Source organism: Schistocerca piceifrons, chromosome X (assembly GCF_021461385.2).
Source record: "Schistocerca piceifrons isolate TAMUIC-IGC-003096 chromosome X, iqSchPice1.1, whole genome shotgun sequence".
NCBI classification, from domain to species: Eukaryota; Metazoa; Arthropoda; class Insecta; order Orthoptera; family Acrididae; genus Schistocerca; species Schistocerca piceifrons.
Window position 1 is genome coordinate 125,329,199 of NC_060149.1, and position 18,652 is coordinate 125,347,850.

Here is an 18,652-nt window from a genome sequence, read left to right on the forward strand (position 1 = left end):
AGCAACTAAAACAAGCAGAAAGACTTGTATGTTCAGCAAAGTAGACAAAGAAGCAATAGTGTTATACCTGAATCAGAAACTTGAAACTTTTAGCTCAGAACAGAAGCATGTAAGGGAAATATGACTCGATTCAAAAGAATAATTGACCATGCAATGGATAGATATATACCCAGAAGGGCAGTTCATAATGGGAGAGATCCTCCATGGTATACAGTCATTGTAAAGAAACTTCTAAAGAAAAAGTGACTACTGCATAATAGGTATAAAACAAAGCACAGGGCTATAGATAGAGAGATTCTGAATGAAATGTGTTCGGCAGTGAAGAGAGCAATGCATGTATCCTTCAGTGACTTCAATAATAGAATGTTGTCAAATGATCTTTCACAACTAAAAGAAATTGTGGTCACATGTGAAGACTGTTATTGACACCAAAGTTAGTGTTTAGTTGCTCATGCACGAGACTGGAACTCAAACTGAGGGTAGCAAAGAAAAATCAGAACTGCTTAAATCTGTTTTCAAATGTTACTTTACAAAGGGAAACCCAGGCGTATTGCCGCAACTTAATTCTCAGACCACTGAAAAGATGAGTGAAATAAATAGTGTTAGTGGCATGAGAAACAGTTGAAATTGTTAAAACTGAACAAAGCTCCAGGGCCTAATGGAATCCACATCAGATTCGATACCCAGTTCACAGATGAGTTAACCTCTCTGTTAAATACAATCTATCCTCAAACAAAAAACTGTGGCAATAATTGGAAGGAATCAAAGGTCACACCTGTCTACAAGAACAGTAGCTGAAGTGATCCACAAAACTACCATCCAGTATCCTTGACATCCACTTGTAGAATCTTCAAACATATTTTGAGTTCAAACATAATGAGGTATCTTGAACAGAATGGCCTACTCCATGCCAACCACCATAGATTTCAAAAACATAGATCAGTGAAGTCCAAGTCACACTTCTATTACGAGACATCCTTGAACGGAACGACCTACTCCGTGCCAGCCATTATAGATTTCAAAAACATAGATCAGTGAAGCCCAAGTCACACTTCTCTCACAAGACATCTTGAAAGCCATGAATCATGGCAGTCTAGGTTTCCAAAAAGCATTTGACTCAGTAGCACACTTACACTTATTATAAAAAATGTGATCATATGAGGTATAAGACAAAGTATGTAACTCGATCAATGATTTCTTGGTAAGGAGGATGCAGCATATTATCTTGTGTGGAGAGTCATCGACAGATGTAGAAGTAAGTTCGGGTGTACCCAAGGAAGTGTGTAGGGTCCCTTGGCTGTTCATATTGTATATTAATGATCTTGTGGACAATATTAATAATAACCTCAGACTTTTCGCAAATGATGCAATTATTTTCAACGAAGTACAGCCTTAATGAACCTGTATAAATATTTGGTCAGACCTTGATAAGATTTCAGAGTGGTGCAGCTTGATTTAAATATTCAAAAATGGATATTTGTGCATTTCACAAAATGAAAAAGAAACAACATAGTTTCCTGTGAATGTAATATTAGTGAGTCACAGTTGGAGCCTGTGAACTCATACAAATACTTGGGTGTAACACTTAGTAGTGACATGAAGGGGAACTATCACACAGGCACCGTGTGTAGTGCCGCATGGTTAGAGGCACCGTGTGTAGTGCCACGCGGTTAGGGGCATCGTGTGTAGTGCTGCACGGTTAGAGGCGCCATATCACGGATTGTGTGGCCTCTCCCACCAGAAGTTCGAGTCCTCCCTTGGGCATGGGTGTGTGTGATGATCTAAGCATAGGTTAGTTTAAGTTGTGTGTGTATGTGTGTGTGTATTGGACCAGGAACCTAGAAACGACAGAGAGGCTTCGTCTCCGCTGTAGCCCTCAGTGGTTCACAACCCTACAATAGGCTACAGTAGTCCACTCACCACACCGCTGCCTCACACTGAACCCAGGGTTATTGTGTGGACTCCCCCCCCCCTCCTCCCCTCCCCCCCCCCTCCCCCCTTGGGAATGTCTTGTACCAGATGAATGTAACCCCAAACGTTTGCGTGGTAGAGTAATGATGGAGTACTTGCACGTGGAGACAGTGTTTGTGCAGCAATCGCTGACATAGTGTAACTGAGGCAGGATAAGGGGAATCAGCCTGAATTCGCCGAGACAGATGGAAAACTGCCTTAAAAACCATCCACAGGCTCGCCGGCACACCGGACTTCAACACTAATCCCCCGGATGTGTTTGTGTTGGGGACCGGCACGCCTTCCTGCTTGGGAAGTAGCGTGTTAGACTGTGCAGCTATCCGGGCAGGCTAGTTTAAGTTAGTTCAAATAGTGTGTAAGTCCAGGGGCTGATGAGCTCAGCAGTTTGGTCCCTTAAGAATTCACACACATTTGAACATCACATAGGCTCTGTCGTGGATAAAGAATACTGCTCAGACGTGTGGGACCCTTACTAAACAGGAATCTCAGGGGATATTGAACATGTACAGAGAAGGGCAGCACGAATGGTCACAGGTTTGTTTGACACGTGGGAGAATGTCACTGACTCTTGAAGACAGGCATAAACTATCCCGAGAAAGTCTACTAACAAAGTTTCAAGAACTGGTTTTAAATGGAGACTCTACGAACATACTAGAACTCCCTACTACGTATCACTTCCATGGGGATCGTGAGGATAAGATTAGGTTAATTACAGCATGCTCAGACGTATTTAAACAATTATTTTTTCCGCTCTCTTTACGTGAATGGAATGGAAGGAAGCCCCAATAACCGGCACAGTGGAATGTACCATCTGCCATGCACTTCACAATTGTTCCTAAGAGTATGGATTTAGACGTAGATGTTTCAATATCACTGCTATATTTGGCACCAAAATCAGCTGCACATTTTTCAAGATAAGACACAGAGTCATCGTAAGGTTTTTCATGACAGTAAAGTTAGATGTAATGTTTTGATATACTGGTAAGCGAGATCTGTTTTCCGTTGCACTTATTATGGCTCTGGGCACTATGGGACTTATCATCTATGGTCATCAGTCCCCTAGAACTTAGAACTCCTTAAACCTAACTAACCTAAGGACATCACACAACACCCAGTCATCACGAGGCAGAGAAAATCCCTGACCCCGCCGGGAATCAAACCCGGGCGCGGGAAGCGAGAATGCTACCACACGACCACGATCTGCGGACATGCACTTATTACTCTGACAAACACTTTAAAGCACTGAAGCTGAGTCTCGCTCCAGTACTCAGTCGGCAGTAATTGGGTGCCTCCAGTCAAATAGCATATTTGCTTCAGCATCGGTCCACCAACGTTTCGGATAGTACAACACCATAGCGACGTTCCAGCAAGAGCTCCAAAGTTGAAAATGAGCGAACAGTCTAGGCGGCAGCTTTGTGAACCCAGCGCAATGCTGCCAAATGAACCATGTTACTGTAAGACGTCTGTTCGGTAGTAGTCGTTCCTTCGCCACGCTGCTTGGACAAAACGACGTTGTGGAAATGGCACTGTGGCAGCGACGTGAATATTTCGTCAGCCGAGGGAAAAGATAGGAACACAGGGGGTGGAAGAACTCAAGTACATCTCTCCAGATAAATTTTTAACCTCATTTTTTTAACTGGCCAGATTCTGCGCTCCCTCTGTGCCTGTGCCCTTGGCAAGGGCCTATCTGGACACGCACTCGTTACCGCCCTTTCTACCAATGAAAAGACTGTTCTTCACTTAACCCCAACTCAACCTACATTGTTTTTTCAGTTAGTCGATCAGCTTCCTAGTCCTGAATCGGTAGAATTTGGCAGACATCGGAATGCTGCGGACGGCAGACATTTAGTTTTTGGCTGCAGCTGACGATAACTACCTGACAGTACTGTGTGATGTGTCATTGTCGTCTGCCATTTTACTCAGTTGCACTTAACTCTATTACGTACCGTTTCCTTTTTTGGTCATAAGTGTACACAGTTGTTGCAGTCAGCATCTTCCTTAATCACGTCAATACGTAAGACGATTTCAGTTTCGATTATGAACAACATTTAGACGATCCTTACCTCCATGCATGACTTCTGCTTTCACGGCAGCATGAAGCACAGGTTAAGTTGGCTACACTGCAGGAGATAGGAGAGGTGGTCAATGTGGTTGCTTCCTTTGCTCCCCGCAACCGCACCTCTGGCATCGACCAACTTGCAGTTAACATGCTATTAATTTCCAGATATTTGTACGACATGACTGGCTCTAGTTGTGACTCTCTAATCCTACAGTCGTTTTGTAATTTGCAAACTTTTGCTTTATCTTCGTTAAGAGTTAGCTTCTAGTTTTTACCCCTGACCAATACATTGTGGACATCTGAGTCGATGTTAGGCAGTATTTACCAGATATGTGGCATTACCTCATAGATAACTGTATCATGGAGGAAAAGTCTGAGGTTGTAACTAATTTTGTCTATTAAATCATTAACGTATAGTTTGAGCAGAAACTGTCCTGTTACACACCACTGGGACACACGAAAAATTATTTCGGTGCCTGTAGGTGACGATCCATCCGTGATAACATGCTGTATCCAGCATGTTAGGAAGTTTTGATACAGTCCGAAATGTGTTTGAGTATGTCAGAGAGACATATTCTGCTTAGAAGTCGTCAAAGTGCTACTGAATCAGAAGCTTTTTCGAAAGTCTAGGAACATGAAATAAGTCTGATTTTGTCCATCCATGGAACTGAGAGTATCATGTGTGAATAGTGCGAACTGAATTTCACATGATCCATATTTTCAGTATGATAGTTGGTTTCCACAGAGAAGATTATTTTGTTCCAGATAGTTCATGAAGTTGAAATTCAGAATATGTTCTAGGGTTCTGGTACAAAGAGACGTAAGTTCAAAAATCAAATGTGTGTGAAATCTTATGGGACTTAACTGCTAAGGTCATCAGAAATCCCCGCCCCTACCCACGATTGAGCCTGGGACCTCCAGGGCTGTGGTCCAGTGTTTTACCTGCTATACCAGCACGGTCGCATTGGTAGTAGTATAAGACAAAAAACACTATAAATATACGTTCACATATTTTAAGGTATTTCTTTGTTTGTTAGACTGTTGATTATTGTTCAAAATAATACATCTGAAAATGATACAAATGATGTTGCTGAAGTAAGTAAAAATTATATAACTGAAGTAATTAAAAGTTATAAAATTATTGTTAATATTTATATACCTGAACACATTTCTAAGACTGCGACAGCTGTCGCTGAAGAAGTAAGTGATAATCAAACAAATATTATTAAAAATAATAAAGATGAATTTAGTGAAAATCTTTGGAAAAAGTTACCATTTTTTGATGTTTATTATGTTTTTCTAACTAAAGAAGATAAACCATTAAAAGGAATATTTCCGTTTTCTACAAATATATTTGTAAAACCAAAAGATAGAAAAACAATTAAAAATTACTTAGTTGAAAAGGCATTTGGAAACAGATTACAAGTTATAAATTTAGAAAATATATTGATACACTTGATCCTAATCATTTCTTAAATGCAGTAAAAACAAAATTTTTTAAGATTGTTAAAGACTATTTGAAAGTACATCATGGTGTAAAGATAAATTTTAATTTATATTGTGAATATAAACTACAAACAGATGAAACAAATGAAAAAGTTCAAGGATTTGGACAACAAACACCAAACTATACAATTTTAACAGAAAAAGATTTTAATAAAAAATTCAAATATGGTAAAAGGTATATTTTAGAAAAACTATCTAATTTTGAACCACAGGGATCTGGATGGTCATTAAATAGAATAATTGTCTCACAATTAGCAATTAACAAATATGTTCCACTAAGAGGATCATCTTATATTGATTACCAGATAATATTAAAAATAAAAAGGTTTGTGTTAATTGAAAAATAATGGTCAAAAATGTTTTTATGGTCTATAAAAGCATCTTTGTTTCCTGTATAGATGAACATCCAGAAAGAATAAGAAAATATAAAAACGGTGGTCTTGATCTTGATAAAAACTCGAAAATATTGAATTTCCAGTTGATCATATTCCAAAAACAGAAAAAATAATTAATGTATCTATTAATGTTTATTCATTTGATTATGAAGATGGAAATTATCAAGTGTATCCATTAAAAATAACAAAATCTAAAAAGGAAAAACGTGTAAATCTACTTTATTTCAAGAAAAATAATAATTCACATTATTATTACATAAAAAATTTATCAAGACTTGTATCAAGTCAAATGACTAAACATACTGAAGTAAAATCTAGTTGTGATTTATGTTTACTACATTTTAATAGTAAAGAAAAATTTGACGAACACACAATTGTTTAACTAATAAACCATCAACAGTTGAAATGCCAGGTGAAGGAGAATATGCATATTTTCAAAATTATAAATTTACACAAAAATTTCCATTTGTTATTGATGCTGATTTTGAAATTTTACTTTTAAGGATGGATAATTGTGAACCAAATCCCGAAACACCATATACAATGAAATACCAAAAACATGAACCAAGTGGATTTTGTTATTATATTGAATATATATATATGGAAATTATAAAGATTATGATGTTTATAGAGGACCAAATTGCCATAAAAAATTTATAGAATGTATCAAGTTGAAGATATTGGAAGAATTTATCCTGAAATTGAAGAATTGAAACCACTTACTCTTGATGAATACAAAATGTTTATAAATCTACAGTTTGTACACTATGTAAATGTTCTTATACAAAAAAGAATAAAAAAGTATGTCATCATGATCATTTAACTGGAAAATATATTGCTCCATTATGTAATATGTGTAATTTAAAACTACGACAACCTGATCTTGTACCTATTTATTTACATAATTTATCTGGTTATGATTCACATCTTTTTGTAAAGGAACTTCGTTCTGATAATAAAGAAACAGAATGAAAATAAATATATTACTTATAGTAAACATACAAAAACTTTAAAAATGAGATTTGTTGATACACTTAGATTTATGGCTTCTTCACTTGATAAACTTTCATCAAATTTAAAGAAAAATCAGTTGAAAAATATTAAAAAGTATGTTTCTCCAGAATTATTTAACTTAGTAATTAGAAAAGGTTTTTATCCATATGATTACATGGATTCTTGGAAAAAATTTGAAGAAACACTATTACCAACAAAAGATAAATTTTATAGTGAATTAAACGATTGTGACATAAGTGATGAAGATTATGAATATGCAAAATTAGTTTGGGAAAAATTCAATATTAAAAATCTTGGTGAATATCATGATTTATATCTTAAAACTGATGTATTATTGTTAAGTTTTGTTTTTGAAAATTTTAGAAAAACATGTATAAATACATATAATTTAGATCCATCTTGGTATATTACGGTTCAAGGTTTATCATGGGATGCAATGTTCAAAATTACTAATCACAAACTTGAATTATTATATGACTATGATATGGTTGTAATGCTTGAAAAATGAATAAGAGGTTGAATTTCACAATGTTGTGAAAGATATGTAAAAGCAAATAATAAATATTTAAAAGATTATAATAATAAAGAAATATCAAATTATATGATGTATCTAGATGCAAATAATTTATATGGTTATGCTATGAACCAATATTTACCATATGGCGGATTTAAATGGGATGAACCGAACATTTTTAATTCTACAAAAATAATTGAAATGTCAAACAATAGACAGGATGGATACATATTTGAAGTAGACCTAGAATATCCAGAAGAATTCATGATTTACATAGAGATTTACCACTAGCTCCTGAAACAAAACTTGTTCCAGGCAAAAATGAAAGTAAATTATAACTAGTTTGGATAAAAAACATAATTATGTAATTCATTATAGAAATCTTAAACAATATTTATCTTTAGGAATGAAACTTACAAAAATACATTAAGTTTTAAAATTTAAACAACCTGATTGGTTAAAGAAGTACGTAAATCTAAACACACAGTTAAGAACTCAAGCTACAAATGATTTTGAAAAAGATTTCTATAAATTAATGAATAATTCTGTATTTCGTAAATGAATGGAAAATATAAGAAATATTCAAGATATTAAATTAGTTTGAGATAGTAAAGTATGTGCTAAACTTGTAGCTAAGCCAATCTTTAAACATAGAACTATATTTACTGAAAATCTAGCTGATATTCATATAAATAATACTAAAATAATATTTAATAAACCTATTTATGTTGGATTAAGTATACTTGATTTATCTAAAGAATTGATGTACGATTTTCACTATAGAGTTATGAAACCTAAATATGGAGAAAATATTGAATTATGTTAGCAAGATACAGATAGTTATATTTACAATATTAAAACAGAAGATTTCTACAAAGATATGAAATCAATGATTGATTATTTTGATACAAGTGATTATCCAACAGATAATATATATAATATTCCACTAGTAAACAAGAAAGTTGTTGGTAAAATGAAAGATGAATGTAATGGAAAAATAATGGCAGAATTTTGTGGTTTGAGAGCAAAGATGTATGCTTATAAAGTTGGTGACAAAATAGAAAAGAAATCTATAGGAATTATAAAATGTGTTGTTAAAAACAGAATAAGTTTAGAAGATTATAAAGACTCGAGAATGAGATAATCAGCCAGGAAGTTTCATATCAGCGCACACTCCGCTGCAGAGTGGAAATCTCATTCTGGAAACATCCCCCAGGCTGTGGCTAGGCCATGTCTCCGCAGTTTCCTTTCTTTCAGGAATGCTAGTTCTGCAAGGTTCGCAAGAGAGCTTCTGTAAAGTTTGGAAGGTAGGAGACGAGATACTGGCAGAAGTAAAGCTGTGAGTACCGGGCATGAGTCGTGCTTCGGTAGCTCAGATGGTAGAGCACTTGCTCGTGAAAGGCCAAGGTCCCGAGTTCGAGTCTCGGTCGGGCACACAGTTTTAATCTGACAGGAAGTTTCATTATAAAGACTGTTTATTTAACAATAAAGATCGATTCCACGAATGGGAAACTTTTGAAAATCATTTGATTCAGTCGTCGCCGATCTCAGCTGCCTTCTGTCCATCTGTACAGTACGTTTTCTTGACGGGATAGCAGCATGCTGACAGTTGGTTAAATGCCTCGTGAGTTTCTTCTTGCCCTTCCTGCATACTGCGGCTGCAATATTGTCGAAGATGCGCCAGATCGACTGGTTCTTCAGTGACACTTTGGGACCTATCATCCATAATACCTGACTGTCATTACCCACTGCATCTTCCTACAGCCCACAGTCCTACAATGTGACTTCCAAAATGCTCATACTGTCGCAGGCGCATCTACCATTCATCTATGTTTTGATTTTGTGCACATACGTAGCATATGGGCCACGACCGGTCATCTGATCTTATATTAACTTTTTGGTATTGTTTTAGGTTCAAGTATCCTTGACATGTACGAGTATGTATGAGTGCCTTTCTTTAACCACTACAGGGCTCCTGTTTTCTTCATTTCCAGGTCTTAGAATTACTAAAAATGCGTTATGTGGGGTCATACAGTAGACGCCTGTTAGTCTCAGTAGCACTTCTCGTTGAACTCGTCTGACTGATGAAGTCTGTAATCTAGTCTGTAATCTAGAAGCCCAGTCGCTCGCATCATATCCTCAACTGATGCTAATATAGGTTAGTTTTGTGCTCTGACTTTTTCAAGGGCAGTTGAAATTGCACATTTGCGATGGTTGTAATTTCGTGCATTACGTTTGTACCTTTTCTGTCTGTCTCCTCTATGTGATACGTGAAATTACGTCCATCAATGAATACCCCTAGATATCTTGTTACTATGATTCTTCTAATCGCTTAGATGTTTAATTTTATTTTACGATTTTTTGATAGCTTCTGTTCCAGTCAGGAGGTACATAGTTTTGTGAGGTGTTTGTGACAGTTTGACACTTCGACACCACCCTTGAAGTTATATTTGTCTTCAATAATTCTTCTCGAGCCATCGCTTACGATGAAAAACATGCCGTCTGCAAATGCTAGCAGTCCGCTTACATTACCACTGTCATATAACTCCCATAGTACGGTCTCCAATGCTACATAGAAAATTTCTGGACCACACACTTATCCCTGCAGACAGCCTTTGATATGGTCTTTGTCATTTCCTTTTCTGAGCATATTAAAGATACATGTCTTCAGCGGCACTAGTTTCTCAGGCAATTGAACAGCAGCTCTGGACACTCCAACTCCCTAAGGTGACCAAAGAAAGAAGACCACAATAAGTTACAGAATGCGCCAGTAATATCGATCATCATAGGCAGAGAGTATGAATAATGAGTGTCTATCGATAGCGAGATTGTCTTACTAATAGTGTCATCAGTTGACTTGCCTATTCTGAATACGTACAGGTGAGGGCACATCCTGTATAGCAATATATGATCTTATAGTCTTTTGCACAACAGTTTATCACGTATCATACCAAGAACATTCAGAAGACAAATTAGGGTATAGGATTTGTGTATCATCGAATCCTTGTCTTGCCCCTTACTAATAATCAACACCTCAGCATTCTTCCACGGTGCAGGGACTCTTCCCTGCAAGATAGATAGTTCACACAAATAGATGTCTAATTGACCACATAAGGCTTGAATTATTTCAGCAGGGATACCATCCAGTCCTGGAGATTTTTTCTTTTTCAATCTCAAAATTATTTGCCTAATTTCCTCTTGTGCAAAGGAGTGTACAGGCTTATTATTTGAATAGTCTTCCGATAACACTGTTCGTAACCTACGCTCATCTTCTGTCTCGTCTTCTTCTTCTTCATCAGAAATAAATGTTTCCATTAGAAAGGTGTCTGACCGTTCCCAACTTTTTTGTTACTGCCCCATCCCCTGTTTGAGCGTGGGCAAGACTGTTTGCGATCGTATTTTCACGCAGACTATTTTCTCTGATATTCCCCAGGAATCTGTTTGTAAGTTAGTTTTCACGAATCGTGTCAGTCGTTCCATTTTCCTTAAAACGTTGTTTGAGATGCCTGTATCTATGCTGTCTTCGGTTTCTTTCTTCTTGGGTCATGATGCTCTGGTAGATCTCCCTGGCTCTCCTTGTTCCGCGTTGTAAGTTCTGCAGTTCTGGATTGAAGAGTTTTTAGCAAACAGACCACAGCATGTTGTTATCAATGGCGAGACGTCTACAGACGTTAAAGTAACCTCTGGCGTGCCACAGGGGAGTGTTATGGAACCATTGCTTTTCACAATATATATAAATGACCTAGTAGATAGTGTCGGAAGTTCCATGCGGCTTTTCATGGATGATGCTGTAGTATACAGAGAAGTTGCAGCATTAGAAAATTGTAGCGAAATGCAGGAAGATCTGCAGTGAATAGGCAGTTGGTGCAGAGAGTGGCAACTGACCCTTAACATAGACAAATGTAATGTATTGCGAATACATAGAAAGAAGGATCCTTTATTGTATGATTATATGATAGCGGAACATACACTGGTAGCAGTTACTTCTGTAAAATATCTGGTAGTATGCGTGTGGAGCGATTTGAAGTGGAAAGATCATATAAAATTAATTGTTGGTAAGGCGGGTACCAGGTTGAGATTCATTGGGAGAGTCCTTAGAAAATGTAGTCCATCAACAAAGGACACCTCCTCGTTCGACCTATACTTGAGTATTGCTCATCAGTGTGGGATCCATACCAGATCGGGTTGATGGAGGAGATAGAGAAGATCCAAAGAAGAGCGGCACGTTTCGTCACAGGGTTATTTGGTAACCGTGATAGCGTTACGGAGATGTTTAGCAAAGTCAAGTGGCAGACTCTGCAAGAGAGGCGCTCTGCATCGCGGTGTAGCTTGCTGTCCAGGTTTCGAGAGGGTGCGTTTCTGGATGAGGTATCGAATATATTGCTTCCCCCTACTTATACCTCCCGAGGAGATCACGAATGTGAAATTAGAGAGATTCGAGCGCACACGGAGGCTTTCAGACAGTTGTTCTTCCCGGGAACCATACGAGACTGGAACAGAAAAGGGAGGTAATGACAATGGCACGTAAAGTGCCCTCCGCCACACACCGTTGGGTGGCTTGCGGAGTATAAATGTAGATGTAGATGTAGATGTCCAAATGCAAGGACCGCCTCTACACTGCTCTGTGTATAACCACTGTCATTTCTTGCGCTGTGAAGCCTATATCATCAATCAGTGCTTCCCGGACACTAAAACGCCCATCTCAGTTCTTCGTTGTTAGCCTTCTTGATAAGTAAGGTATTTTGCCCTTACTGCACGTTTTCCGTGGTGTCTTGGGTTTTCCTTTCAGTGATGATACAATGTATGATATTGTGATCACTCTATGTCATTCCACTCTCACAATTCCAGGCTTTCGCGCGGCGTGCCCTTGCCATATTTACTAGAGTGAGAGATCTTTGTTTGTTGTTGCTCTTACTCTCCCTTCATAGGCTGGCAGATTTCGATGTGTATTTAATACCTCCAGGTTGAGTTCCATGGTCGTTCCTTGTAGTTAACTTTCACCGTCATCAGTCACGTGGCTATGCCACAAAGCTTATTTCGCTTTTGCGTAGATGGCGTACGCAAGAGGCTTACGATTTTATAAAGAGCTCTTATTTACTCAGCAGCCGTAGCATATATTTCAAAATGAAATTTAGTCGTGAACTGCACATCTGTTTTTGTTTCACTTTATTGGTTTCAACAGACTAGACCATTACCTTCAGAAGCCTATACATTTGTGATATTATAAATCATTGGAACTTGGCCATACATTCATGTAATGTAAAGACGTGTATTACAAAAACTTACTAAATATTTGTTAAGCAGATGTCAATATCTTTTTTTACAGAAGCATAATGCCGTAACATGTCCAAAAATGTGCATTTTTATGTGACAGTTATAAACACAGAATTCACAGTAGATGAATCGCATTTATGTACATAGTAAAGTACACTGTCCAGACGCATTAGTGCGACCACCTGTCAAAAGCCTGAGTAAACTTTTGTAGCGCACACTGCTGCGAGACGTGCAGAAAGTGAGTCAATGACGTTTGGGAAGGTACTGACGGGGAGATACGGTGTCTTGTCGACTCTAACGCCGTGGCCAACTGCACTAGGTTTCTCGGTTGATGATCCATGGCGCGAACAGTACGATCGAGGTCGTCCCAAGGATTCTCTATTGGGTTTCAGATAGGGAGTCTGATGAGCAGGGGAGTACATAAACCCAATCTGGTGCATGTACACTGCGAGCTGTGTGGCACATTGCACTGTTCTGCTGGTAGATGCCATCGAGCTGAGGAAAAAGAAACTGCATGTAGGGATGAATACTTGCGTTGATCCATTATACCTTCCAGAATGGCGAGATCACCCAGGGAATGTCACGAAAACATTCCCCTGATCATAATGCTCCCTCTTCTCGCCTGGACCCTTCTGAAGATTATTCACGCCATACACGCCAACTGCCATCTGTCCGATGGAGCATAAGACGTGATTCATCCAAAAAGGCCACCAGTTGGCACTTTGTGGACGTCCATTTCCGTTCCTCGCCCATGAACAGCAGTCAGCATGGGTGCATAAACCAGGCGCCTACTGTGGAGGCCCATACGCAGCAACGTTGAGGAGACATTGTTAGTAGCTCCTTGGTTCATCTGGGCGGTGAGTTGCTCAACAATTGCACGTCTATTTGTCCGTACACACCTCCCCAGCCGTCGTTCACCACTATGGCCCGTGGTGCACCACAATCGCCTCGGTACCAGTTTTGGATAGTGCCATTTTGCCATGCACGGTTTACCTTAACCACGACGACCCGCGAACAGTTTACAAACTTAGCCGTTCCTCAAGTGCTTCCAGCCTTGGCCCGAAAGCCAATGATCCTATACGTGTGTTTCCGCATTTCGACGACTACTGCACCGTTTTCGGCGTCCGCCCGACACGCTTTATATGCCTTCCACTGTTATTGCTGCTGCCACCTGCCGTATGTGAGTGGTTATTGCATGTTGACGTCGAAAATAGGCTGTGGTCACATTCATGTAGCTGGACCTTGCACACAGTTGTGCTTACAGCATCTTCTTTATAATTATTGTTGTGACTGACAATTCGCAATTTTTCACAAACACAACTTTTATTGATGTAAGTTTACAAGGTTGATGACAGAACATACAAACGAAAGGTAACAATAACGAAAAAAGTCTTCTAATTGAGAGAAACAAAAGTTCACTTCTAATTTTCCACAAAGGTTCGTGGTAACACATTCACACACTAGTAATAGTCCAATTACGAGACGAAGACGTACTCTTCAACGGTCGCAGTACACGAGGTCGGCATCCGGCGTGAACTGGACTTTGGGCTTTCTTTTCTTTTTCTTTATTGTTATTTAAACACCTTTACATAAGGTGGGCTGGCAGCAGCATACTACGCTGCTCTTCAGAAGTTTGACAATGAAAATACACAGAAGACACATAAGATACTGAACAAAGTGGCGGGCAAAAAACAGTAGACACAGAAACAAATAACACGAAGCCGTTCACACTCGACGAAAAACACACTAAAAAACTGTCAGCACTGTGCACAAACACTGACGACGTAGACGGTACAGGTGAACGGAGCGTGGCGGCGAAGAACACTAAACCACAAGCACGATGGCACACACACGAGAAACTGATGGCGATGATCTCCAGCGCGCGAATGTCCACTTAACGTGCGTCCGGGAACCTGCCGAGAGGGGAAGAAGGGGGTCGGGAGGGGGAGAGGGGAGAACAAAGATGCCAATGGCAGAGGAGATGGTAGGAAGTATGGAGGCATGGGGGTAGGGGAAGCCCGGGGGAGGAGTGGGGACAAAGGGAGGAGGGAGGGAAGGGGGAGAGAAGGGAGAGAGGGTGCCCTAAGGGAAAAAAACAGGAAGTGGGAGGGGAGGATCAAAGTTGATAGGAGAAGTAGATGGAGGGGAGGAGGGCATCATCAGGGAGGAAGAGCTGGCGGAAGCCACCTTGGGAGAGGGTAAGGAGGGTGGAGACATGGAGAGCGGGTGGGACGTGGAAATACAGGCGCGGCAGCGGACGGGGCTGGGAGAGGATGTGAGAGACAAGCGGGTGTGGGGGATCTAGTTTACGGGAGGTGTATAGGAGCCATATCCATTCGAGGAAGAGGAGGAGGTAGGGGAACGGAATAAGATTGTACAGGATCCACTTGGGGGAGGAGAGACGGATACGATAGGCGAGGCAGAGAGCATGGCATTCAAGGATTTGAAGGGATTTCTAAAAGGTAGGAGGAGTGGAGATCCAGGCAGGATGGACATAGCAGAGGATAGGGCGGATGAGGGATTTGTAGGTGTGGAGGATGGTGGAGGGGCCCAGACCCCATGTACGGCCAGAAAGGAGCTTGAGGAGATGGAGCCGGGAACGTGCCTTGGCTTGGATTGTCCGGAGATGGGGGGTCCAGGAGAGGCGACGGTCGAGGGTGACGCCAAGGTACTTAAGGGTGGGGGTGAGGGCGATAGGATGGCCATAGATGCTGATATAGAAATCGAGGATGTGGAAGGAAGGGGTGGTTTTGCCTACAGTGATCACCTGGACTTTGGGCCTGGTTCTAGCCCCTAAACAGCTGTCTCCAGCCAGTCAGGTTTTGGCGCTGTGATACTTCCTGCAGCCGTGGCTCGAGCTCCCCCTGCAGGAAGTAGTGGTCGGAATGTCTGTTTCAATTATCTTGTATGTAAATGGCAGGTGTTTAACATGGTGCTTTTGGGTACGCCTTGGGCTTAGACAACCTCGTCCTCTATGGTGTTATATGGGTTGGCGGCCCTCAGGGGCTATCTTGGCTCCGGTATAACAATTTTTATGTGCTTTTGTATATGCTCCTTCCTGCTAACGCAACAACTAGACTATATCCATAAATGTGATTCTTTTTTGTAAATTATGAACGTGTGTTTATAATTATCACATACCCTATGTACATTCTTGGACATGTTGTGACATTATGCTCCTACGAAGAAGATATTGACATCTGCTAAACAAATATTAAGTATGTTTTTGTAATACAATATTTATACTTTACAAAGATATATAGCCAAGTTCTAATGATTTATAATATCCCAAATTCTGTAGGCTTCTCAAGACGAAATATTAATCTACTGAAACTGGTAAAGCGAAATAAAAATAATTGTGCAACTGACGACTGAATTTTATTCTCAGAGAAGAGACTTAGTGCGTCCTAATGTCTAATATCCTTTAGCGTAAGGAGATACTCATCCATCTCATCACGACGCTGAAACTTAATGGAATCGACGATAAACCTCCACGCAGGTTATGTGTTCTGAAACTTACTGTGATACTTTTGTCACTTTAATGACCTTGTTAAATACTGTTATTGGTACCTTAGGACTTTACCCCTGAGTGACTATCTGGACACTTACTAAACCATATATGGAGTTACGGTGTTACCACTGCGAGCCAGATGACATACGAGAGGCCACTTCTTAGCGGAATTGCAAATCTACAATTAAACGTAAGTTCAAGACGCAGCTGTCTGCAGGTAGAGTCATGACCATAGCTTTTTTCAACAGGTGGAGTATTTCAGCCAAAATGAATTGCCAGTTCCGTCTGCGACAAGGGGATATTGAAAAAGGAGAACTGTAGGTCCACAATCTGATTTGAGATAACTCCAGTTTTTCGCTTTCAATACAATAACGTCCTCACATCGTTTCTCTGACCGAAGAGACTTCTATCTTTTTGTCCTAACGAAAACGGAACATTGAAAAGATCTTCCAATAAATGGCACTGTATTCGTGGCTTACTTCTGCTATTTCAGATTGCCCTTATTCAAGGCTAACGAAACTGCTTAACAAATTGAGTTGACTGTGCTGACAAACATGTGACGTTGTAACACTCTTACTGTTTATATTAACAGTATGCTCCCTGTATCTGTAAAATTTTATACAAAAACAAAGATTATCAATCACAAAGAGATTCCAATTCCCTACCTAAGACGTGCGTTTTTGATTTTACAGTAATTACATATTTTCTTGACAGATTTTATACAACGTGACAGTTCGATCACTTGAATATTATTTATTTAAATTGAGGGAATGATTGAAGATGTAATGATAGTTTTGTCTTTGGTACACTTTGAGACACTCGATATACAAGTGTTGCGTTACGTCAGTAGGCCATTTTTTTCCAAAAAGCGACATAGACTTCCACTTCATCCGAAAAAGTATAGTTTGTTTCATAAATGTAGTTTTGGTATTGTTACGCTTACCTGTCAGTGGCTTTCCCAAAACATCGGTTATGTGTATTGGTTGACAACTGTCAAGAAACCAGTCCCAGGTTTCGAAACGTCCATCCTCTCTCGCAATAAGAAACATGCTGGGACGATGAAGGAACCAACGGCAAGCTGTCAGTCGAATCTTATACTGTCTCCAGTAGAGAGGCTGCCCCTGGAACACGGAGTTGTGCTGTCGGGCGTGGCCGGTACTTGGACGGGTGACCATCCGGGCTACATCTACATCTACATCTACATCTACATGATTACTCTGCAATTCACATTTAAGTGCTTGGCAGAGGGTTCATCGGACCACAATCATACTATCTCTCTACCATTCCACTCCCGAACAGCGCGCGGGAAAAACGAACACCTAAACCTTTCTGTTCGAGCTCTGATTTCTCTTATTTTATTTTGATGTTCATTCCTACCTATGTAGGTTGGGCTCAACAAAATATTTTCGCATTCGGAAGAGAAAGTTGGTGACTGAAATTTCGTAAATAGATCTCGCCGCGAAGAAAAACGTCTTTGCTTTAATGACTTCCATCCCAACTCGCGTATCATATCTGCCACACTCTCTCCCCTATTACGTGATAATACAAAACGAGCTGCCCTTTTTTGCACCCTTTCGATGTCCTCCGTCAATCCCACCTGGTAAGGATCCCACACCGCGCTGGAATATTCTAACAGAGGACGAACGAGTGTAGTGTAAGCTGTCTCTTTACTGGACTTGTTGCATCTTTTAAGTGCCCTGCCAATGAAACGCAACCTTTGGCTCGCCTTCCCCACAATATTATCTATGTGGTCTTTCCAACTGAAGTTGTTCGTAATTTTAACACCCAGGTACTTAGTTGAATTGACAGCCTCGAGAATTGTACTATTTATCGAGTAATCGAATTCCAACGGATTTCTTTTGGAACTCATGTGGATCACCTCACACTTTTCGTTATTTAGCTTCAACTGCCACCTGCCGCACCATACAGCAATCTTTTCTAAATCGATTTGCAACTGATACTGGTCTTCGGATGACCTTACTAGACGGTAAATTACAGCATCATCTGCGAACAACCTAAGACAACTGCTCAGATTGTCACCCAGGTCATTTATATACGCTGTTGCCATTTTTCGGGGTGCACTCAGCCTCATGATGCCAATTGAGGAGCTACTCGACCGAGTAGTAGCGGCTCCGGTCAAAGAAAGCCATCATAACGACCGGGAGAGCGGTGTGCTGACCACACGCCCCTCCTATCCGCATTCTCAGCTGAGGATGACACGGCGGTCAGATGGTCTCGATGGGCCACTTGTGGCCTGCAGACGGAGCGCAGTTATTTCAGATAACTTGATCAATATTTGCCAGTTAACAAATTACCCTTTGCAATGTAATCAATAAAAAATCTCCTTTGCTTAATGAAAAAGTCTGGTCGTAGCCTTACAGGCGGGTGAAATAGACTTTACCATGTGT

General features: G+C 40.0%; 1 protein-coding gene across 1 annotated transcript in view; it reads right to left on the reverse strand.

Annotated features, from left to right (window-relative positions):
• The window catches only part of LOC124722210 (dynein axonemal intermediate chain 3-like), a gene marked incomplete at its 5' end in the record, with an annotated part of 287,800 nt that overhangs the window by 54,708 nt on the left and 214,440 nt on the right, over positions 1 to 18,652 (reverse strand). The window contains one exon of the mRNA XM_047247406.1: positions 17,188 to 17,365. Within this exon, the coding sequence (XP_047103362.1) occupies positions 17,188 to 17,365 (178 nt within the window). The remainder of the gene's footprint in view (positions 1 to 17,187; positions 17,366 to 18,652) is intronic.